The 24,117-nt window shown below is 45.5% G+C and overlaps 1 protein-coding gene across 2 annotated transcripts in view; it reads right to left on the bottom strand.

Annotated features, from left to right (window-relative positions):
* Positions 1-22,057, bottom strand: part of IRAK2 (interleukin 1 receptor associated kinase 2) — a 42,018-nt gene extending 19,961 nt beyond the window's left edge. The window contains exons 1-4 of one of the 2 annotated variants that reach the window (XM_084840263.1): positions 21,505-22,057; positions 15,804-15,983; positions 3,263-3,403; positions 1,989-2,116 (exon numbers count right to left, since the gene is read on the bottom strand). In XM_084840263.1, coding sequence (XP_084696389.1) covers positions 1,989-2,116; positions 3,263-3,403; positions 15,804-15,983; positions 21,505-21,718 — 663 coding nt within the window. In that variant the 5' untranslated portion in view covers positions 21,719-22,057. The remainder of the gene's footprint in view (positions 1-1,988; positions 2,117-3,262; positions 3,404-15,803; positions 15,984-21,504) is intronic. The other variant, XM_084840261.1, reaches the window with a different exon arrangement.
* Positions 22,058-24,117: the final 2,060 nt, after the last annotated feature.

Consider the following 24,117-nt stretch of genomic DNA (forward strand, 5'->3'; position numbering starts at 1 on the left):
CTACTTTTCCATCCAACTGAAGTGGCCAGCTTAAGCATGCTTTTTTGGAAAGCTTGACCATCGTGACATGTAGTTTGGTCCTTACTTATTCGTGTAGATTTACAAAAACGTGCAAAATGTGTTGACCAGACGCGGTGGGGGAGCAGAAAAAAACAAACGTATTACATAGCATGGAGAACAGCTGTACAATATTTCCTTCAACTGTCCAAAAGAAGCTACCTTCTGCACACAACCCGAGTTCGTGCAGCGCGGGGGAACTGACCTCTGCCTTTTCCTACTAGTAAAGCCTGTCAATCTGTTTTTTGTGGTTTTATGCAGAAACATAACCGTGAAAATGTTTTGAGAATCTGACAGGAAATGTTGCTAAGGCCCAACGTGCCAGGTTCTTCTTATTTTGTTTTCCCTGTATTCAGTTGTCAGGTCTTTTTCCACTACTCTGTTTTATCAGCTGCCTTGGAAATCATCTCTCTTCAAACACTGCTTCTGAACACATTCACAAAGCAACATCTGAACATACTGGATACTGCTTACTGGGATGGGAGACAAAGAATCATTCCATCTTGCAGGGCCGGCTCTACCAGTGGATAGAATGAATCAGCCACCTTAGGCAGCTAATTTTAGATATTATGAAAGGGCAGCAAATTGGTAGCTACTTAATTTATTGTTATTGTATTTTTGCTGCCAGGGAAGGGCAGAGGCCCTTGTGGGGTTCTCTGCCTCAAGTAACTGCCAAAATAACTTGGCTGTCCTTGGATAATAAGCACCTTGACTTGGGAAGGCAGCAGAATACCTTGGGCTGGCCCTGTCCAACACTCAGTGATTTTGTGTTGGTGTTGCTCTAAACTCCGGATATTACCCATTAAGTTTTGTTATGCCCCTTGTATAATAATCCTTGGGAGAAGCCTACTGTACCTGTAATTAAGAATTTATCTTATCAAAGTCCATTGGATCTGATTTTTTTATTTGCTGACTGATATGGATAAACCTGTGACCTGACATGTGCCTATCTTTGCCATTGCAACTCACATCACTAGGAAACAGCATTCAGCAGCCATAGCTGTTAACTATGCAGGGGTGGGTGGGTCCTTAGTTAATAAAACTCTTGTTCTGGATAGTCCTGGTGATAACGAATCATTGTGACATAACAGACATATTGTTTTATGTATCTTTTACTGTGTGTATTGTACATTTTGCAAAGGCCTTTGGTTAAAAGCAACAACTATGATCAGTTTTGCATAATGTGATGGAATAAGAACTTCTGATTCTCCATTCAAATTGATTCAAATCAGAAAGTAGAAAAGTTTAAAAGAGTGATGTTAGAGATGAGTAAACCTAGGGCCCGTTTGCACATCATGGTGGCAGATCTTGGGTTAATTAACCCATGATTTGCCAGGTTAATTAACCCATGATTTGCCAGGTTGTGTGCTGCACGTGAGCCGCTTTCGATTTGAATATGCAACTTCTGAGCTGCCTGATCGTAGTTTGCTTCGTGACTGCAAACCAAGACACTTTAGGTTGCTCGTGGGTTAAACAACCCAAAGTTAACCTATGATTAGTTGTTAGTTGTATGATTAGTTGTACAATTTGCCGCCATTATGTGTGAACTGAGCTATAATGTGAGAGTAGACACAGCAACACCACTTTCAATAAATACACATTTCCATGCAAGTACATAGATTCGGGGCCACTGCACGCATTATGCAAGCCTTCCCCAGCTTGGTGCCTTCCAGCTGTGCCCATGGCTGGCTGGGGGATGCTGGGAGTTGTAGTTCAACACATCAGGAGGGCACCAGGTAGGGGAATATTGCATTATTTAGTGGCAAGCCATAGAGAGCCCCTGAAACGTACACTTGACAGGGAGCCGTAGAGAATATGTACAGGTGTTTGCCAACACTAGAGGTACACCAAAAAATGTAATGTGTGAATTGGCTCACAGGGAGCCCTTTTAAATCAGAAGAATCTGAAGAGGTTAGGAATGGTATCTTCACCTGCTGTAGCACGTTTGCCTTTACACATGATAAAACAGGCGGATTTGAACGCAGAGAATGTGGAAGGTCCATGGACATTGGTGGCGGAGTTAAAGGAAGCATTTCTGCAGCTGCTTTTGAAAAAGGATCTGAAAGTGACAAAATAAGACACATTAAAGGTGGGCTATTTGTGGCAGCAGGAGGACCCTAAAGGAAACAGAGTTGCTTTGGTCCAATGAAAACCACACAGTTAGAAATCCTCCATCATTTTAAACTCGATGTTCCAATAAAAAGACTTGCTCTATTTGTTAGCCTTGAAGTAAACCTAAGCAAACTAAATCTAACAAGAATCTTTGTTAGGTTTACTTGGAAGTAACTCCCATAGAGTTAAATGGAACATTCTCCAAAGTAACAGTGCATAGTAGCACACCTTATTTTCCAAGAACAAAATGACGGCCAGTCATCCGATCATTTTTATAGCTCTTCAGGCATATGGGTTAGGGTGAAAACCCCTGAGACACTATTTTGGGTCTTACAAATTAGTTCAAGGCTGCTGAACTAAATCACCAGAGCTAATTCCACTAGGAGTTGTAGTTTACTTTTAAAACTTGAACATGACACGTATCTGAGTTAAAATGGCAAATGTCATCAGTTATGAAATGCAACAACATGTTTAAATGGCTATGTTTTTCTGCAATAAACATAAAAGTGGGAGCCCTGTCCTTTCCTGATCACCGCTTACAATGCAAGCTGTACATATTTATTTCAGGGAAACCAAAACATTTAAATGTGCATCCATCATTCACAATTCACGGGCCATATATTTGTGTTGCCATTTTAAACTCAGGTACTTCGTGCAAGATGGAATTAAGTTTAATAAGGGGAGCAGATGCTATTAAAGGCAGGGTTCCTATACCTTTAACAGTTTTATAGACGAGAGAATTTTGCCAGGTGTAGCTTTTCTCACCTCTGCAGAACTATGAAATAAGAAACAGCACTTGCTGAAAATTCTCTCTTTTGCATAACTATTAAAGGACCTGGCCCTATATTGTATCTGGTTGCCCCATATGCCATTTCACTGCCACACTTACGTGCGTCTTGTTGCAAGAGGAAGGTAAATAAACCACAGAACCTTGTTGAAAGGAAACATTAAGAAATAACACATTTGGGAAATAAGACATGGTACGTATGTGGCTGACGCTGGCTGAGAACCACTTCCCTTTACAAGTGAACCAAATTGTGAGAAGTTTGTTTGCTTTGATTTTTTAAGATCCGAAATGCTGCCTGTACTATACCTGAATTTCGCAATGCTGGTGTTTCTGGCTCATTTCCTGTGACTTTATTTTTGTTCGCAGCTGGATGCGGTGATGCATTCTCCTGTTGAGGGGTCTCTGAAGGAGCCCTGACAGAATCATGAGTGAGTGAGGTTGACCTCCCTGTAGAAGCAAAAGCAAAAACATACACAGATTGAGGGGATATACTTTATACACAGGCACGCACACAGGCACAAAGTTCAGCAGGATACAGCTCCTACATATCCAGAGGGTCAGAAGCATGATCCAGGTAGGGTTATCTGCTCAAAGAGATGTCCCTGGGACTTCAAAAGGTTCAGAACCCTTTCAGTGCCCCATTCCTAGTGTAGGGAATATGCACTTCTGCTGCTCTAGAAAGAAGTGCAATCCAGGGAAAGGATCTTCTCAATCCTTTGTTGATGGTAATGGCAAGAAATTAAGAGTCCTGTCTGGAGGGCATATTCAGACAAAGGAGCGTCCTATTTCCAGCTGATGGCATCCCACAAAGGAGAGGAAACTCCTTTGGGTGGTCCCAAAGGAAAACCCTTCAGATGCAGGGGAAGATCATCCTCACCATTTGGCGCAGAGTGGTAGGTGGCAGTATTGCAACCGAAACTCTCCCCATGACCTGAGTTTGATCCCAGTGGAAGCTGGGTCTCGGGTAGCCGGCTCAGGTCGACTCAGCCTTCCATCCTTCCGAGGTCGGTAAAATGAGTACCCAGCTTGCTGGGGGAAAGGTAGTCACGACTGGGGAAGGCAACGGCAAACCACCCCGCTATAGTCTGCCCTGAAAACGCCAGTGCAAGTGGCATCCCTCTAGGGGTCAGTAATGACCCGGTGCTTGCACAGGAGGAACCTTTCCTTTCCTTCTGCCAAAAAGCTTATGGCAGCAGTTCAGCTCATAACAAACCTGCGAGGTAGTTCGCTTCAGAGAACATCTGGGACTAGAAGCTGGATTTTTCCCCTCCAAAACCATAATTCTAGTCACTGCTATGGGTACACAGACAGCAGTTCCATATGAGATATACCAGCTGTAAAGATAATGTCAAAAACTGCTTCAAAATCTGACCACCTGAGTTTGCCTTTGCTCCAATGAAATTTCCGGAACACTACTGATGGCAACTGAGGTGTCCAAGGGGCTGAACTTACTAAAGCAAAGGAGAGTACTTTGCCACAAAACTTTGCCCCTCTGCAAGCTAATACGTTAAATTGTACGATTAGCTGAAAGAGAGAATCGTATATGATCCAGCCCAACTTAGAGCGCAATCCTAGGCATGTTTAGACGGAAAAAAGTCCTACAACTGGCTGGGGAATGCTGGGAGCTGTAGGACTTTTTTCTGTCTAAACATGCATAGGACTGTGCCCTTTAGCACTTTTAAACGAGTGAAAAAAGTTATGCATGTGATTAACTCTCTCACTGTAATCAACAGAATTAAAAGTATTGATAGGGGATGGAATGGAAACAAATTCAAAGAGAGGAGGAGCTATTAATTGCTGGTCTCTCAGCTGAGCCTATGAATTGGCCCTGCTTCCTATTTCTCCCTCTACTACAGCCTGAGGGAACAGCTGCTGGATGACAGCACTAAGAGCTAATTCTAATGTCATCTTTGGTGCTCATAGATATAACTTTTAACGGGATCACTTACTTGTGGAACAGTTATATCTACATTTCTCAGATGTACAGGTGAACAAGATGCTAGATGCCTGCATAACTAGCAGTTCCAGGAGGAGGCACTTGTCAAGGGCTCCGTGGCGGCCTCTTTCAGTCTAATCCAGTAGCCAAGTCCAGACACAGACAAAGGGATTCTTTTCAAAGCTTTATTCCTCTTTTACAACTTAACAACTCTACTGTTGGCAACTATGAGCAGCAGAGTACCTATGCCCTAAGTGGAAACAGTTGGTCCCCGTTTGAAGGAGAATCACTGGCAGACCCTGAACTTATAGGCTAGGGAGAGTCCCTCCCCTTTTCCCTTGGATCCTCTGGGCGCAACCGTTGTTTGCGCGCCAACCGGGCACTATGCCTCCTTTCCGCACCCTCCATTTGGCGCCGCTCCCTGCGTCAGCATCGTGCGTCCAGCAAGTCTTCTTCCCGTGCTCTCTCACTCCCGGGACTGCTATCTATGCCAGGAATGCCGGTGGGAGGAATCTCTGCCAGCTGTTGGCCCTGGGAAGGATGAGCGTGCTCCTCTCCCAGGAGCGACTGCTCTTCCTCAGAATCAGAACTACTCTGGGATTCTATGGGCTCAGTGTCCACCCTGACAGCACTACCAGTTGCCCTGGGTCTGCACTCCCAAAGGGAGGGACACTCTGGTCTCTGCCACTGACCAGGGGACCAAGAGCCACTGGGAGGCTGCACTCTCTGCTTCCCAAAAAGAACATCATGGCAAGGGGGAAGAACAACCTGGCCACATCCATCAGCCACCAAAGGAGCACCTGCTCGCACACTTTCTTTCCTCTCTCCTCCACATTCCTTTTTCCTTTTGCGTTGTGTCTATTAGATTGTGAGCTGGTGGCAGGGCCCGTCTTATCTTTAAATATCTCTACGGTGCCTAGAAAATTTTACAAAAAAACAAAGGTAACCGTGTTGACCATAAGAAAAATGCCCAAATCCACGTTGCTGTAATACTTTTATTAGGCCAACCAAAAGGTCACACACACCCCCGCAAAAAAAAAAGTGCATATTTTTGAGCTCCTCAGCTATCTTCTTCAGGCAAGATATTAAAAAGGCGGGGAGGAAAAAAAAGGGTGACTAGATGGTGTAATCACATTGACCCAGTTTGCACGATCACAGTGGCTGAAACAAGCCACTGTGGCTTGTTCCAGCCACCTCATGTGCCTGCTGTATTTCCCTAATTACCCACAGGTGCAGCTTACCACGTTGTCCGAACCTGGGCAGCATGGCTTGTTTGGGGTAGCCAGCAACCCTCAAATAACACATAAGCTGTTGTTGGGTTATTTGAGGGTTGTTGCCCACCCTAAATAAGCCATCCTGCCTGGGTTCGGACAATGTGTCAAGCCGTGCCGGTGTGAGTAATTAAGGAAATCTGGCCGATATGTGCCTGGCACACTTAGAGGCTGTAACAAGCCACAGTGGCTTGTTTTAGCCACTGTGATCATGCAAACGGGGCCACTGTCTGCAAATTCAGAGTTTTGACAGTGGATCACAGAGAGAAATTAGGCAGTCTTTATATTAACAAAGCAGGAGGTAATTTCAGATATTGTGCTAGGTAACAGAAGTCAATTGAAACCTACTAAATTACCTCTTGCTTTGTTAATATAAAGACTGCCTAATTTCTCTCTCTTATCTAATAGCAAAAGGAGCCTGTGTGCTTCGACCAGGGTGGATTCCCCAAATGGAGGCTGCAACGTTTTGGGAGCCCCCACCTTCTTTCCAGTAAAACCAGGGGTGGCAAAGCACTCATGCAACCATCCCATGACCTGCAGATTCCTCCTCCAACACTACACCTGGGACTAACTAGTCTGGATTGGCAGGCAATGTGACTACCCTGCCTTACACCCACATTGCCTTTTTAACATCTTGCCTGGAGATTAAATCTGGGGATCTTGAAAGCTTGCACAATTTTGGGGTGATCTTTGGTTGGCTTAATAAAGATATTACAGCAACATGGATTTTAGACGTTTAGGTGCTTTATAAGTGCTAAAAGCATCATAATCACCAACTCCTCTCCCTATGGAGGCTTTTACAATAGTGCAAGTGAATAAGAATCTGTATTCCCCCTCATGTTGCTGTGAGTGCTTTCCTAGTCAAGATACACAGTCAGGAACACTGATCCGTACACAAGAGCTCAGCCAAAATGAGCTGTTTCAGTCACATTTCCCTTGAGGAAAGCAAATGGGAACAATACATACCACCCCTTGACTGGTCTTACAGATACTATTGCTGGATAACACTCCCTCTTCTAAGACTTCTTCGTGTGCCCTGAGGCAAACATTGCAACACTGGTGGTGTGGCTGTTGTCACATTTAATTAAGTTCGTGACTAAATTCCTTGCATTTAATCTTTTAAACATAAAATATATGTCATTGAAAGGACATAAAACCTAGCTGAGCAGGATCAAACCCTCTCCCATAAGCACCAAAAAGGTTTTCATACTTTAGATACATGTGAAAAATGCAGTGGCAAGAGGTTATTTTTCTTGTATTGGCTCGAAGATGCACACTAGATTGGTTTCCTTTCAAAAAGCTATGACATCACGCTTGATATATTAGGTTTACTTATTTTCTCTCAGTGTGAATAGCAGGAGTGGGAAAGCCTGACAAGAGTCCATGTCAAGTGCAAAGGGTTCAAGTTCCCCTCCCCCACACTATGGGTAAAATCCAACTTAAGTCCTATTTAGAGTAGGCCCACTGAAATTAATGGGACTTGAGTTAGTCATGACTCTAAGTCTACTCTAAGTAGGACTTATGTTGGATTTTGCCCCATAGGCCCTCTCAGGCTTATCCTCTTCCTGCCCCCTTCCTAATTATTTTTTAAAAATCAAACGTGCTAGGACAAATATCACATCTAGTTTGGACCTCAAAAATACTAGTAGCATTTTGTGAAAATAATCTGCTTTTGACTATGTGAGCAACATGTCACAAAATAATTCTTTTCCTGGGCATTAAGGATAACATTCTAGAACCACTATTTATAGAGAGCAATTTGATACTGCAAATAAGAACAATTTCCCTTCTAAAATGGGCTGTCCAAGCACTGTGATGTTCCTTTATGCTGGCTGGATTTTTAAGGGCTGAGCTATCACAAGCTTCCAGTTGTAAAATGTCAATTTTGAAAATAAAAGTATTTGCAATTTAAATCTGCAGTCTAATTTGCATGCTGGTATTACCAAGCTTCCTGCATCATAATGATTAATGAAGGTACCGTTGTTAATTACTGTTGTATGCAGCTCCTTCTTTCTGTATTTCCACATGGATTTGCCAAACACAAAATCAAAGACAAAGGGTATCCAAACTGTTAGTTGTGCGCCATCCACACTGAAATTGATGGGACTTGTTAATCACGACTAACTCTTCATATTGATTTCCATGGGACCTAAGTGCAACTTACTTTGGATCCAACCCAGAAATCAGGTTACCACTGAAATTTAGTTATTACAGAGGACTCCAACCCATCCTTTTTGTTCTTCATTATTAAACTCTGTCTCTCATTCTGAAATCAATGAAAACTGTCTATTTGGCCTTCAGTATTCAAGCAGGGGCTACTGTTGCATTCTTCATCTCTGTGCTAAGAGAAGAGGATCCCTCCCTTCTGTAAAAGTTGCATTATAAAGAACAGGCATAAGCTTTGTAAACATTTTTCCCTACTACAGCAGAGAGCAGTGTCTTCCACACGCAGGTAGCCTGTCAGAAAAGGGCAGGCACCTACTCCAACCATTCCAATTGTGGCCAAACACTCAAATGCACTTTTCCCTTGCAGGATCATACCCCAGAGGCATGGAGCACAACAAGCTGTCACCACACTGGAGTTGCTTCCAGACAAGGCTTTTAATGTGCAATTACCCGGCCTTGTTCACGGAATTTTACAGGGGGTCCAGAAGTCACCATCTTCCACTAGTAACCCTCCTGTGTTTTCCTACCGCTTCTTCCATCTTCTCTCTTACCACGGAAAATGCGTTAAGGAGAAAAAGGTGGAAGGACTGCAAAATGTCTTCTGACTGTTAGCACTAGGCCTCCTCTGTCTGGAAGCATCCTCCACAAACAGTTCCACTGCAGCCCCCAAGGGGGAAGTGGTGAGCACACTCACAGTCTCAGCAGTTTTCCCCTCTCCTCAGGCCCAGTCCGAGGTATCTTGCCACCTCAAGTGAGGCAGTAGTGCCGCCCCCCCCGACCTGGCTGGCCTACCCGCTATTCTTGCTGCTGCCACCTGCGCTCCCAGTAGCCACCACCAGTGCTCCTGCGTGCCCTTCCCCCTCCTTTATATGCTGGCCAGCCCACCAGCTAGCCTCACCCTCACTTGCTCGCCCAGCCAGCTCAACTGGTCACTTGCTCCTGTCGGCCTGGCTGCTGCTCCCGCCTTGTGTCCCAACTATCGTGAAAGGTCTGGTGAACTCCCGCGAGAGATTGGCCAAGGCCAGCCTTTCACGATAGCTCATAGGAGCCCCACAGGCAGCTGGGGCACAAGGTAGGAGTGACTGGGCAGGCCAGAGGAAGCAAGGGAGCAGCTAGCCAAGCGGGTAGGCTAGGCGGGTGGTAGCTGAAGCCACAGCCGCGCACAGTTGGAAGAAGTGGCAGGCGCTCCTGGCAGGGACAGGGCGAGCGGCACAATTCACCACTCTTTCCTGGTCTGCCACCTGATGCGGGTGCATGACCCTGTGTAGTGGTAAGGCCAGCCCAGCCTTTCCCTAATGATGAGGTGTATGTGAGGCGAAGGCATGAACAATGGCTGAGCACTCCGGTAGCACCACTCCCCGTCGAGTGTTTCCAAACAGAGGGCTTCTTGTGCTACCAATCCCCTTCCCACCTTGCCTACTGTGGCATCGCAACCTGCATTTCAACATCAGACCCGCTCCTTGTAAAATGTGAGCTGTTCCACCTAGGTGGGGTCCCTCTGTTCCTGCCATCTATCAGTGGGGGAAGACAAATTCTTCATTTGTTGTCTGCTGCTGTGGCGGAGTGCTTAGGGAGCTGCTCTGTGGAGATTAGTGCGGATTTGAGTCCCTCTCTTTTGCACCCAACACAACTGTTGTTGCTGTGGTTTTTTGCCAGGCATACAAAAGGTAAGTGGGACATTTTCCTCCTTTCCCTTCATAGGACTTGAACTCCAACCTCCCCCTTCTCACCCCTGTGCCTTTGGAGGGAGCCAGTGGAGGATGCTGCGGGCATCCCCCTTTTTCCGTTACCCTTCTTCCCACAAAGCAATGCCTGGTTGACATATTGGCAGTAAATTGAAATGGGGGATTCTAGAATTTGCAACAAAAGGGAAGCAATGAGTCTCTTATCCAAGCAATGAGTCACTTGAAATGCTTGCTCTAACAGCAGGCATGTCACATCCACATGACTGGCTACTCACATTTTGCAACAGTACTTAGCCCAATGAGTGTTAGACTTCTCTGGCATGCTGAAGAGGGGAGGAGAGAGCCACAGCTCATTGTGGTAGTGGGAAACCATAATTCCTGCAATTTCAATATCATGAGGTAATGTGATGAACTTAAAATCGAAAATGGAAGTTTTTATTCTCCTCCTCTGGCATTCATTTCATTTATTATATTTCTCTACTGCCCCACAGCTGAAGCTCTCTGGGCGGTTCACAAAAAGTAAAAATCATTAAAATACATTATACAAAGTACAAAAACCATTTACTTAAAACATATAAACAGATAGCACGCACAGAGACAATAGATATCTAAAAACAATTTGTAAAGATTTTTTTTTAAATTAAGCATTTTTGTGAACCACCCAGAGAGCTTCGGCTATTGGGCGGTATAGAAATAAAATAAATAAAGGAGGGGAGGGTATGGTGCAATAGGGTAGGGAGGAGTAGGCAAGCCTGAGGCTCCTTGAATTTTGCACACATAACGGAAAAAGAAGCCATGGTTTCCCATTACATCTGAATATGGCCACTTGGTACATAGCAGGGGTGCAGAACCTCTTTCAGGCCAAGGGCCGAATTCTGTTTCGGAGAAGCTCTCAGGGCCCCCATTCCACTGGTGGATGGGGCCAAAGGCAAAAGGGGCAGGGCCAAAAATTAAAAAATCAATCTATTTTATCTTAAAGCTTTTACTGCCAGTAACTAAGCCTTGGGGAGGCACGTCAACTTTTTAGAGTAGGGAACAAATTGTACAAAAGCCAGGTAATGAACCAAATGAACAGTGGTTTGGGGGGGAAAGGGTGGAACCAGGGGAAGGCGCATGGCCTTTTGGGGAACCCCAGGTGGGTCGGACTTGGACCCCAGACCTGAGGTTCTGCATCCCATATGTATACAGACATACCTACAAAGAAGGGTCGCTGTACACTGGAAGCTGCTTACCATTTTGTCAGATATCCATATTTTTACTCTATTGAAAGTAGTTATATTCTGTCTCTCCCCCTTTTTAAAAAAAACCTTCAAGGTGCCTTAGGACATCTTTAAGAAGAAGTAAATCCAATAATCAGTCTTAAAAATATAGGGAAGAGACAGGTCACAGAAGATAAAAAGTGACTTAAAACTACAGCATGAATAAAATCTCTGTGCTCAGCAGGGCAAAAGCCTGATGGAAAACCATTTACTTGATGATGCTTTTAAGGTGCAGTCCTATGGACTACACCCTCGCTGCTCGGAAGACCCCAAACTTGGAGGCTTCTGAGGTTGTTATGACCTGCTGGGCTAAAGCTGGCAGGGTGGGAGAAGCGGTGGAGGTGATCTTTGCCTCCCTGTCCGCTAATTTCCTTTATTTTAGCTAGACGGCCTTTTCAGCCTGTCAAGCAAGGGCACTGTCGAGGCGAAATAAAGGAAGCTGGAGGAGGCTCAAGATGAATCATATCTTGGCCTCTCTAGTCTCTTCCCCACCTCCATCCTCCATGCAGGGGTGGGGGACTGATGAATATGGTCCTCCCCCAGAGCCTTATGGAATCCAATGGATTCCTGAATGCTCTGGGGGATTTTCTGGCTGATAGGCCCCGCGATTCAATTGAGGCCTCGGTCTCACTATGGAATGGTAAGATAGGAAAGGCCATCGATACAATCGCTCCCAAGCGCCCACTCCGGTGCTGTGAAGCCCGCAATTCACCTTGGTTTACAGATGATCTACAGACAATGAAACAGGCTGGACGACGGCTAGAGTGCAGGTGGCACAGGTCTCGGAGCGAGTACGATCAAAGATCAGCAAAGACTTTGTGCCTATCGTGCGGCAGTGAGGATGGCAAAAAATCTTATTACACCTCTATTATCTCATCCTCGAAATGTCACCCAGCATAACTGTTCTGACTGGTGAAGAGTGTGTTGGGATCTGGCTCGGGCTCAGAGAAATTGGGATTGGAACCCTCAGTCATTGGCTGTAATACATTTGCTAGAGGGTGGCAAATACCTCACTCTGTCAGGGGTGGTGCTTGCCGCCTTGAAAGAGGCTGTAGTGCACCCTCTCCTAAAGAGGACCTCCCTGGACCCAGAGGTGTGTGAGAACTATCGCCCCGTTGCCAATATTCCCTTTTTGGGCAAGGTGCTTGAGCATGTGGTGACTGAGCAGCTTCAGACGTTCTCGGAGGAAACTGATTATCTGGACCCATTTCAGTCTGGTTTCAGGCCAGGGTACGGCACTGAAACAGCCTCGGTTGCTCTGACTGATGACCCACTCTGGGTGAAAGACAGGAGGGTGCTACCCTGTTGATCTTCCTGGATCTCTCAGTGTCTTTTGATACCACTGATCATGGTATTTTAGTGAATCAGCTCTGCGGGATGGGAGTTGGGGGCACTGTGTTATAGTGGTTCTGCTCCTACCAGCAGGACCGATTCCAGAGAGTAGTGTTAGGAGATTCCTGTTCTACCCCATGGCTATTAAGCTGTGGGGTGCCACAGGGCTCTATTCTATCCCCAGTGCTGTTCAACATCTATATGAAGCCATTGGGAGAGGTCAATAGGAGTTTTGGGGTGGGGTGTCAGCAGTACGCTGATGATATTCAGCTCTATTTCTCCTTGTTGTCAGAGTTGGCTGAGGTGGTGAAAGTGCTGGACCAGTGCCTGGAGGCTATAATGGGCTGGATGAGGGCCAATAAACTGAAGCTAAATCCTGCCAAGACTGAAACTCTGTGGATCGGTGGTTCCCAAGTTCAGGAATTAGGTAAGTGACCTGTCCTGGACGGGTTGTACTCCCCCTGAAGGAGAAGATGTGTAGCTTGGGAGTACTCCTAGATCCATTCCTGTCACTGGAGCCCCAGGTGGACTCCGTGGCTCAGAGTACTTAGGGCCAGCTTCGGGTGATCCACCAGCTATGGCCTTTCCTGGACAGGGATAACCTAGCCACAGTAGTACATGCGCTGGTAACTTCCCAATTAGACTACTGCAGTGCACTTTAGTGGGGCTGCCCTTGATGACAACTTGGAAGTTGCAGCTAGTGCAAAATGCAGCAGCTAGACCGCTGACCTGAACATCTCATAAAGCTCATATAACACCAGTTTTAAAGGAATTGCACTGGCTGCCAATACGCTTCCAGTCAGAATTCAAAGTTCTGGTGATGACATTTAAAGCCCTAAGCAGCTTGGGACTTCAATATTTGAGGGAGCGCCTCTCCCTATATATGCCTGCCCGAGGCCTGAGATCTGTTGGAGGGGCCATCCTCTGCGTCCCACCAGTGCGAGACATACACTATGGTGGGACATGAGAGAGGGCCTTCTCTGCTGTGGCACCCCAGTTGTGGAATGCCCTCCCCCAGAGGCCCATTTGGCACAGATACTGGTTTCATTTTGGCGCCAAGTAAAAACGTGGCTTTTTACCAAAGCCTTTGAGGGCTAAATGCATTCCCTAAAGTAGCACATTGTTTTAGCTGTTTTATTGTTTTAGATTTTAATTGGTATTAGCTTGTTTAATGGTTTAATTTCTTTTTAGCTGTTTAAATTATTTATTGTTTTATACTGTTCAAATTGAGTTTATCTGTACACCGCCCTGAGATCTTAATGATATAGGATGGGATGCAAATGTTTTAAATAAAATAAATAATTAATAAATAATCCACCAGAACGCCCCCTTTCCCCATCTTTGTGGTTGATTTTCTAACCTTGGAGAGGCAGCTGGTGAGGTTCTTTCTGTGCCGGCTGTGAGGGACTGGATCTCTGACTCCCCCTTCTGAGGTCAGGGCGCAGTCTCTGACCTCAGAAGGGATTTTATGAGCCTTCCTATAATCCCTGGGACATTTGTCCAGGGACCATAGCACGGCTCTCTTAGTTTATTTATTTGGTTGTTTGTTAAAGGTTTTTATACCACTCTTCAATAAAAATCCCCAGGGTGATTTACAGTAACTGCCAGCAATTGATCGTTTTGGTCTTGCCCCTTCTTATCTCTCTTTGTTGCTTTTTCTCTGTTCTCCTCCTCAATTCCTCCATTCAAACAATAATCTTATTTAAACTCTACTGCCTTGCACAATTTTAATCTCTGTGCCTTCTCTCTTGTAGCCCTTTACATGTAGACCTTCTGGCTAGCCTTCTCTGTGTATTACTCTGAAGATATTATTAGAACTCATCTTTTCTTACTTGCGTTTCCTTCTTGATTTTCTATGAAAGTTTTTTTTAATTATTTTCTATGCCTAGGTTCATTCTGGTATAATGCCATCTTCCTGATTTCTGTTTTTGGGGTTTTCTTGCCCACTACAGCGTTGTTGTTTTTTACACTTCTGCAAACCTTAGGATACTGCAGAGCATGCCCATACCTTCCTTTTATTGCTCGGTGGCCCCATTTTGGCTACAAAGCTATAAGCATGCTGGGACTGAGTTCGGTATTAGGAGTGATGATGACAATGAACAAACCTGTGACTAACTGGTTATGAACTACTCATAAGTTCAAAAGAGTAAGTTGTTCATGGTTTAAGGCATATGATAACAAATTTACTACTAAGTCCGTCTTCTTTTGGGGCCTGCACAGTAACTGTTATTCCTGTTTCATTTCTGATTGGAACATCAAGGAAGTGGTGCCTGATGGAAAAAACGATGCATCACTTCCTCAGCATTCCAATCAAAACCGAAACAGGAACAGTAGTTATCGTGCAGGCCCCAAAAGAAGACAGCCAGTAATAAATTTGTCATCATATCCCTTAAACCATGAACAACTTACTCTTTTGAACAAGGGACTCTGTTTTGTATCCACCCCCAATTACAATTCTTTAAATAGTAGAATCAATGTCAGTTGGTGAGATTACTGAAACTAAGACTTTTGGGGGGTGATTCTTCACAGAATGAGGTCTCCAGATTTAGATCTAGGTCCAAATATATCCCCGCTGTAAACAATCCTAGCATCACCACTTTTGAATGAGTTGTTGTATGAGATGTGGAGAAATTGGAATGCAATTCACGCAGTCCATGGTGTAATCTTCCCTGATGAGAAAAGGACATTCTTGATTCTCTGGCCAGTAACCTTAACATCATTATCAAACCAGCTAATAAGGATGGAGCCATAGTACTTCTGGACAGAAAAGACTATTGTCAGGAAGCACCACGTCAATTAGACGATTCTACTAACTATCTACTTCTAAGTAAAGATACCACTACTGACATCCAATTAATTATTAAGACTGCAGTACACGAGGCATTAGCTTTACACTATATTGTTAGTACAGCTACATTTCTTATGAAAAGCTCCCCTAGAACACCTGTGTTGTATATCCTTCCTAAAATCCATAAAGAAGGCTTTCCACCCCCTGGCAGACCAAGTGTGTCAGGATCAGGATCATTGGTAGAACCATTAGCCCAATGGCTTCCTTTCTCTTACCACCTGTAGCTTCAGCAACTTTGTACATCAAGGATACTGGGCATTTTATTCGAGAAGCTGAGGGTCTTCGTTTGGATGCTACTATGATTATGAACAACTGCCGGTTAGTTCCACAAAAAAAGACCAACTACTCACAATCCACAATCACTTGGGCTGCCCGATAGAGCTGCAGTTCCTGAAGAAGTTCCAACAACTGTTGGACGGTTGCAAGCCTCACTCCCCACAACCACATCAGCTCTCTAGTTATACTGATTCCTGCCTTTTCCATGCATTTGATTTTCCTCAGCTCAGTCTGGTCAGTGATCACATAGGATGCTAAAAAGAAAAACAGAGAGATTTTGTTCAGAAAAAAGTTCCAAGACAACAGTGGAGCAGAAGTACTAGAAACCCACATTCACTTCACACATAAAATAATTTGGCACCCAACTAATTGCTTTTTTAATTAGAAAAATATGTATAACCTTACAAACCAAGCATTTGCCTCACAATTAGAGTTCAGCCATAGCATTTTCCAGCTCACTCAAGAGATGTATCCATTTCTATGGCTTTATGTTACCCAAGGAAATGGTGTTGACTATGATGACTTTTAACTTTCCCAACTGGTGGTATACCTTCTGGATTCAGGGGTGCCCTTTGGGTCTTAGAAGGGCCACCTCCAATGTGATTACTGGGGTATCTGGAGTATGGCACCTGTGTATCTACTACCTGGGGGGCAAGGCAGGAGACAGGATAACAGGAGACAGAGAGCAACACCTGGTGCCCTGCAATGGGGAGGTGGGCAGTATAGAGGACAGGACTGTAGGAACAGGTGTGTGGGTCTGCTGAGCCCTGGCAACCTAGCCCTGCAGGTGTCCAGAAGGAACATGGGCTTTTTTTTAGATGGGGCCACAAGAGGCAATGCAACAGTTGTAGAGGGTGGAGACTAGGCCAGTCTGCCCCTGTTCCTCAACTGTTCAGCAAGTTACCGAAACCTGATGGAGGCATCAAGAAAACAAGACCTGGATAAATACATGGCCCATGCAAGTCCCTCTGCCACACTTACAATCCCCATTGGCTGCTGGAGAAGACTGGCATTTGGACCCTAAGTCATTGCTGCATTGGCATTTGGTCCAGTATAAGCTTGTTGGCACTTTGGAGCATGTTTGAGCTACACAACATGGATTATTTACTTCATACTCCTATCTCGTGATCATAACTAGCCTTGCAAAGAAGTCCATAAGAGTTACTAGCCAAAAGTGATTGACCAGCCTGTCTGCTCACACATACCAACACTGAGTCATTTGTGGTGCCTCAACTAGCAAAAAACAAAACAACAACAAAACCCAACTCTTTTCCAAATATTAAAAAAAAAATTCTGCTTAGTCGTCTGAAAGTAATTTCTTATTTACCACAGGCAATAAGACAAATCCTTATTTACAAGCTGGGTCTCAACATTGTACCAGTGCAAGGAGGAGAGCTTGGATAGGACAGAGCAGGGGTTTCCCATGTGGCCCCCACGAGTGTCATGACAAGGCCAGGCTGAGGTGCCCTCCAAGCTATTTCCCCTCTGTAAGTGAATGGAGCAATTCTTCCATTCAATTGTGTGTGTGGGGGGGGCATCCTTGCCAAAAATGGCTGGGTGTGTGTGAAGTGCACCCCCCACCAAGGTCCCTTGAGGCAACAGGGTCCTTGTTGGAAGATGACCTTTGCCCCCCTCCAGACGATTTTTGGGAGGGGCTTTTTCCATCCCTATTAAAGTCAATGGGGCAATTGGCCCATTGACCTTAAGAAAGATGTAAAAAGCTCTCCTGCCAAAAAACAGCTGTGGTGGTGGGGAATCCACCCCCACCAAGGATCCTTGGGGCAACAGGGTCCTTGGCAGGGGGGCCCTTTGCTCCCCGACTGATTTTCAGTGTCGGGGGTTCCTGCCCCCTGAAAATGAGTGGAGAAAGTGGTCCATTCGCTTGCATGGGGATGGGGAGAGAGAGAGAGAGAGAGAGAGCAGCCAGAGAAAGAAAGAGAGATAAGAGCAGCCGGGGGGGGGGAGAGAGAGCAGAGGGAGAGGGAGAGGGAGAGAAAGAGAAGGAAGGAAGGAAGGAAGGAAGGAGAAAAAAAGAAGAGAGACAGAGAGAGAGAGAGAGAGAGAGAGAGAGAGAGAGAGAAAAGAGCCAGAGAGAGAGAAGCCAGAGTGACTAGCACACACACAGAGGGTACACATCATGCACACACACAAACCGCCCAGATTGTTTTGGCTATTGAGCAGTACAGAAATGTAGTTAATAAAAATAAATGAATGAATGAATAAATAAAAATAAACACAGATAAGGGAGGCACTCCCAACATTTTTGTGATTGGCCCTTCACCCCCCTACAACAGTTAATTTGTGGTGGTGCCCAGCCACAGGCCTACAAACGTTGGAGACCCTGAGATAGAGCATAGAGTTGCCTCTTCTCATTCTGCCCTTGCCACTCCATTTCATCATTGATATCTGACCTGTGCTACATCTTGCACAGAGCAGCTGCACTGGTCCACTAGTTGCACTTTCCTGAGATGCTGCACTGATGCAACAGTTTTTGCACATGAATTTCATGAATTTCACAATCTTCAGGAATGTAGTCCAGCAACTTATAATCCCTGACTAAAGAGTCTACCATGAATTAAAAGAAAAGCCTGAAATAAAACCTGCTTCCTTGTGTACAAGGCATCTCCCAAAGTATTTCTCATAATGAAGATTCGTGTGACAAACCTGGCAAAATTGTTTGCAGCTAAGGTATTCTCAGTCTATTCTTACAAGCAGCTTATCCCAATGTCAGATCAAAGTTAATTCTGATCATGATTCCATTATGTTTTTAAGAAAGAAGTCCTAAAAACATCACCAAGCATGCTGATGGAGGTGGAAGTATGAAAGTCCTACATTATTACTGTTTAAATATAGGTGCTTTTGATAATACACACACATACACTCTCTCTCTGTCAGTCATCCTCAACCTGGTGCCCTCCGGATCTTCTGGACTTAATTCAGCCCCAGCTAGCATGGCCAATGAACAGGAATGCTGACAGTTGTGCCCTCTTGGAGAAAGCTGCTCTATGACCTAAGGCTGCAGTCTTGCAGTGATTTGCTACTCCCAGAGCTTCAGAAGAAATGATTTGGGGGTAAGTGGTTGTAAGATTGCAAGTCTTGCATAGGAAGTGGGTTTTTTTTTTAGTACTTTTCTAAGTATTTGAGAGATTCTGCCACTATTCTGCTTTTCCAGGCTAGATTCTACCTAGTGTGGGATCATGATACAAGAACCTTTGGACAGTTCAGTTTGGAACAGCTAACCTTTCAGGGCATTAGGAATGTAATTGCGTTGCAGTATCTGCTTTGTTTTTACAGTTACCTGTATTTTTCTTCGCACGTTAACAGTAGCTTTGGGAAAGGGAAGACTATTTAGATTAGGAAAATGGGTTAAACACCCTCTCCCCCTCCTCCCCAATGCTACTGCTCTGATCTAGACACCTGCAAACTGCATTAAAATAAAAACATTCAGAGATCCGATCACTGATCCCCCAAGTCATATGTAGTTTGGCCAGAGGAGACTGGCAGCATCAAAGTATTTAAATGCTCCTTCACAATATTAGATAAGAGTCTTCCCAGATCAGATCAAGGGTTCAACTAGTCCATCATCTCATGGTCACTAACTAGGAAAGCCACAAGCAGAGCTCAAAGGCAACAGCTTCCTCCTATTGCTGCTCCCCAGCAACTGGTGTTCAAAGGTACACTGCCCCTGAACGTGGGAGCTCCATATACCCATCATAACAACTGTTAATAGACTTACACACCATGAACGTGCCTAATCCCCTTTAAAAGCCATCATTCTAAGCCGGGGCAAACAACGTTTTGGGCTTGTGGGCACGCTTGAAAATCTGATAAACTGCCCCAGACACAATTATAAAGTGAGTGCCATGGAGGGCCTGGATAGTCACACATGCCCAGAGGCGTTTGTGGGAAATTACAACCGCAGCAGCTAGAGACTCCCACTTGGCTTTGAAGCAATCCCAGCTGCCAGAAAGAAAATATAAAACTATTATTGTGACAGCAAATTTCTCATCTTGTGGCAGCAAATGTCATAAATTAATTACGTATCATGCCAAGAAGAACTTTTTCCTGTCTGTCCTGAATCTATTGCTAATTAATTTCACTGGATTACCTCAAATTGTAGTCTTATGAGAGAGGGAGAAAACCTTCTCTCTATCCACCTTTTCCACACCATATTTTTCCCCTAGAGTCATCACATAAGGATTAAGGATGCTTCCAGGCTAGGCTTTTATTGTGCAATCACCCTGTCTCATTCATGAAATTGAACAGGCTGTGTGTCTTCAGATGATGAATCCTCCCATTTTTCCCCTCTGTTTTTTCTTACTTTTTGTTACCACAGAAAATCTGTTAAGCAGAGAAAGACGGAACAGCTCCACAATGGGCCAGTTGTTAACCCCAACCCCATCCGGTGTTGCCAGTTGGATTTCCCTAATTACTCTTGCTGGTGCGGTTTGCCGTGTCATCCGAACACTGGGTGGAGTGGGTTGTTTGAAGAGGGGCAGCAACTTTCAACCTTCAGCAACAGCCCATATGTTATTTGAGGGATGCTGCTCCCTTATACAAGCCATGCCACCCAGGTTTGGACAACACGGCAAGATGCAACCATGAGGATAATTAGGGAAATCTGTCTGGCATGCAACCTGCACACACGGCAGGTTACAAGCCACAGTGATAGGTTAGACTTAGAGTGACTGGCCCAATGTTGGATATACGCATTCAAGTTTTAATAATATTTTGATGGAATTATTTTGTCTGAAGATCTAATACTTTTTAAAGGATATCTTTCAAATGGCTGTACTTATTTGCACATTTTGTTTTCTTTACGCTGTAGTCTGCTCTAAGGCCTTGGAAAGCTAAACAAACAAGTGTACCTGGAAACTCCATTACATCGTTAGTTGTAACTGGCACAGTTTAATTTATCAGTTGGCAGGCTTGTATTTGATGAGCTGTATTGTTCCTGTTTCAAACAGGTATAAATGCATTTCAGTCTGGCCCAAGCAAGCAATGGGTCCTTGGCAAGCATGGTTTCTCTACTGGCAAAGTACTGTCCCAATAGCAAGTATTAATTCGCTATTGGCTAGCAGTGCCCTATATCTTCCTATTGGCAAGTGCTGTCCCATTGGCAAGTATGGTTCCCCTATTGGCTAACAGCGTCCTATCTTTTCTTCTTGGCAAGCATGGCTCCCCTGTTGGCAAATACTGTGCTACGCTCTTGGTGGTGGTAGTATCTCCCCAGGGGATTGAACCTGCGACCTTCTGTACATGAGCTATGAATTCGCTACCATCACTGGTGGTAGTGATGCCCACCAGTTTGGATGGCTTTAAAAGTGGGTTAGACAAATTCCTGGAGGAAAAGGCTATCAATGGCTTCTGGTCCCGATGGCTATGTGCTACCCCCAGTACCAGAGGCAGTGAGCCTATGTATACCAGTTGCTGGGGAACACGGGTGGGAGGGTGCTGTTGCGCTAATGCCCTGCTTGTGGGTTCCTGGTCGACAGCTGGGTGGCCACTGTGTGAACAGAATGCTGGACTAGGTGGACCCTTGGTCTGATACAGCAGGGCCGTTATGTTCTTACCACGGCACTGTGACCTTTCCAGAAAAAAGAAGGGCTCGTTGGCGCTGGTTGAGTCGACACCTGCAAATCAGGAGCGGGCACCCCCATTTCCAGATGCCTCCCCCTTCAAAGCCACCCCGCCTCCTCCTCGCCATCCCAACGTCTTCTAGCGTGCTGCTCCTTCCCCTCCACCCCCCGCCCCCGGTGCTGGGCTCCTCCTCACCAAAGCGCATCCAGTCGTACTCGTGGAGACAGTCCATCTTCTGGCAGAAGTCCTCCAGCACCCAGGCGGGCATGCTGTGAATGTATGGAGACGGCGGAGCAGAATTGCCCAAGGAAGGCGGTGAGGGGAGCGGCGGCGGAGGGGGCGCCAGTGCCATGTCTTTTTCGGGCTGCGTCGCACGCGTGGGGATCGCCCGCTCTTCTCCTTTGGCCATCAACAGCAGCAGCTGCCCATCAAGGGAGGCTAACGTGGCGAAGGGAGGCGAGCGGCGCTCTTTCTGGCTTTCCCCTCGGCCTGGCGAAGAGCCCAGCCTCGCTTCCCCAAATGAGGGTCGGCAGCTCTGGTTTCCCCCTGGGGCCGGCAAGAGACAGACTCGCCCTTCGCTGCCCCACTTCTGTCTCTTGGCGACGCTGGGCGCGGAGTGCGTGGCTCTGCCAGTCTCGCCCACACCCGCAGCTGGCTGGCCCCGCCCGGCGCCTGACGTCGGTTTCCAGATGTGATGCAGGTTCGCTTCCCTCCCAGGGACGGCTCCGACGAGTCCGCTCGACAAAACTCTCCCGCCTTCCGCGAACAGTGCCGGAACATTGAGACAAGGCAGTGCTTGTAAGAGGCACGTGATTGAGGTTGCTTTAGGGCCCAGCGGCGGATCGCAATAACTCGAAGGAGCGCGCTTACGTCCTTAGGGCAGCCTATCCCCGCCGGACGCCCCCCCCCCCCCCGAGTCGTACATACTTCCCAGCCTTCCCAATCATTGCCTGTGCTGGCTAGGACTGATGTGGCCCCGGTTGAGGAAGGCAGCCTTTAGGGGAGCCCTAGCTAAAACTTAGGGGGGGCGGTTCTTATGGAACTTAGGAAGCTGCAGGGCGTGAACCGACGGATACATTCTTCTGGCAAGAAACATGCGGACGACTCAATTGCTGGAAACGATCCCACATTTATTGGGTGGGGTTTGAAAGCACCATCCCTCAGACTAAGGCTGTAAAGATATTCTCAATGTACCTGGGAGTAAACCCCATTAAACTCAACGGGGTTTATTTCTGGACACAAATGTACAAGATTGCAATGTAAGTATTGCTATAGACTACCCTCTTCAGCAGTGTTGCGATTGGGGGCTGCCCTCTTCAGCAAAGGATGCCAGAACCATTTTTTTTAAAGCTTCCAGTGTTGGCTGGGTTCAACAGTGATACAGTAAGCTTAAGGAAATAGTTTTGAGATCCAGAGACTGAAACAAACTATTTGACTGACAAAATAAAATAGGCAGTGGACAGGGCTGGCTCCAGGTAGACGCAACATACTCTAGTGGGTCCTCCCCATTTGAGTTTTGGCAGACATGCCTGGCAAGGGGATGCAGGACTCTGATGAGTGTAGCAGGCATGCTGGAGCTAGTTCAGATTCCCTACAATGCTCCAGGGCAACACAATGCATATTTGTGTATGCACATGCACTCTGGCCTATCATAGGATATTTAAATAGTGGTTTCAGATACCCATTGCTAACACCATGCTTGGCCATAGATATAAAAACCATCTGCAATAAACAGCCCTTTTTCTTTGCTAATAACAGGTGAGAAAGAGGAAGTTCTAAGTTTCGTGTTGAGTTGTATAGCATTTTGTGAAGGTTGGGTGTGGTTTTGGGGTTTTTGTTTTTTTGCTGTTCCTGATAGTTAACTGGTTTATTTCTAGAGATAAAATTTCAGAGTATCCAAAAGCTGTACACTGCATGCACTGTACATTAGATCAATAATTTGAGATTCACTTGAGGGAAAAGAACAAGTCAGTGGTGAGAAGCCATGAAGGTATTTGGAACAGTAGTCTCTACGTACTGGCCTCACAGTGCAATCTTTATGCATGTTTATTCAGAAGTCCCACTATATTCAGTTGGGCTTACTTTCTTGTGTATTTAGGATTGCAGCCTTAGCAGCTATTCAAAAAGTAGTATGAAAATTTTAAAAACTGTTTTGTTGTCAGGACAACACAGTGAGAGGGGAACTACGTTTTCAAGCAAAGTAATAAAATCTTGAGCTATTAATTTTCCAGGTTTCCACATTGTATCAATGTAGTTTACGCTTTGATCATGAACCTGAAGCCTTTTACCAATTGGAACAGAAACAGAAGCTCCCCTGCCACAACAATCACCCCTGTCATCTTCCACTGGACAGATACTGAGGAAGCCTAGTGGAGAATGGATATATTCCCCTCTCCTCTGAAACTGGGGGAAGAGATTCATAGATTCATACTCCCTGCTGTAGCTTATCCAACCTCTGTCCAGGATCATGTGCTAGAAACTGCATAGTTGAAAGTAAATTTTGAGTAAGAATTAGGATACTGCTGATTTTTTTGAACCTAGCTCTTATTTAGCATGAGACCCCTGGTTTGAGATAAAGAGACCCATTCCAGATCAAGACTGCAACCTTATATCCACTTACCTGGAAGTAAGCCCCATTGAACTCAATACAATTTACTTCTGAGTAGACATGCACAGGATTGCACTGCAAAGCATTACCATCTCCATTCCATTTTGGGTAAGTAAAACAAGTACATCACCTAGAAGTCTGTCTAAAAACCTGAACACTGCACTGGTTTAAGAGAAAACAGCAAGAGAAAGGGAGAAGTG

The sequence above is a fragment of the Heloderma suspectum genome, chromosome 2 (assembly GCF_057233095.1).
Source record: "Heloderma suspectum isolate Gila_16-S chromosome 2, 16-S_ref, whole genome shotgun sequence".
In the NCBI taxonomy this organism is placed as follows: domain Eukaryota; kingdom Metazoa; phylum Chordata; class Lepidosauria; order Squamata; family Helodermatidae; genus Heloderma; species Heloderma suspectum.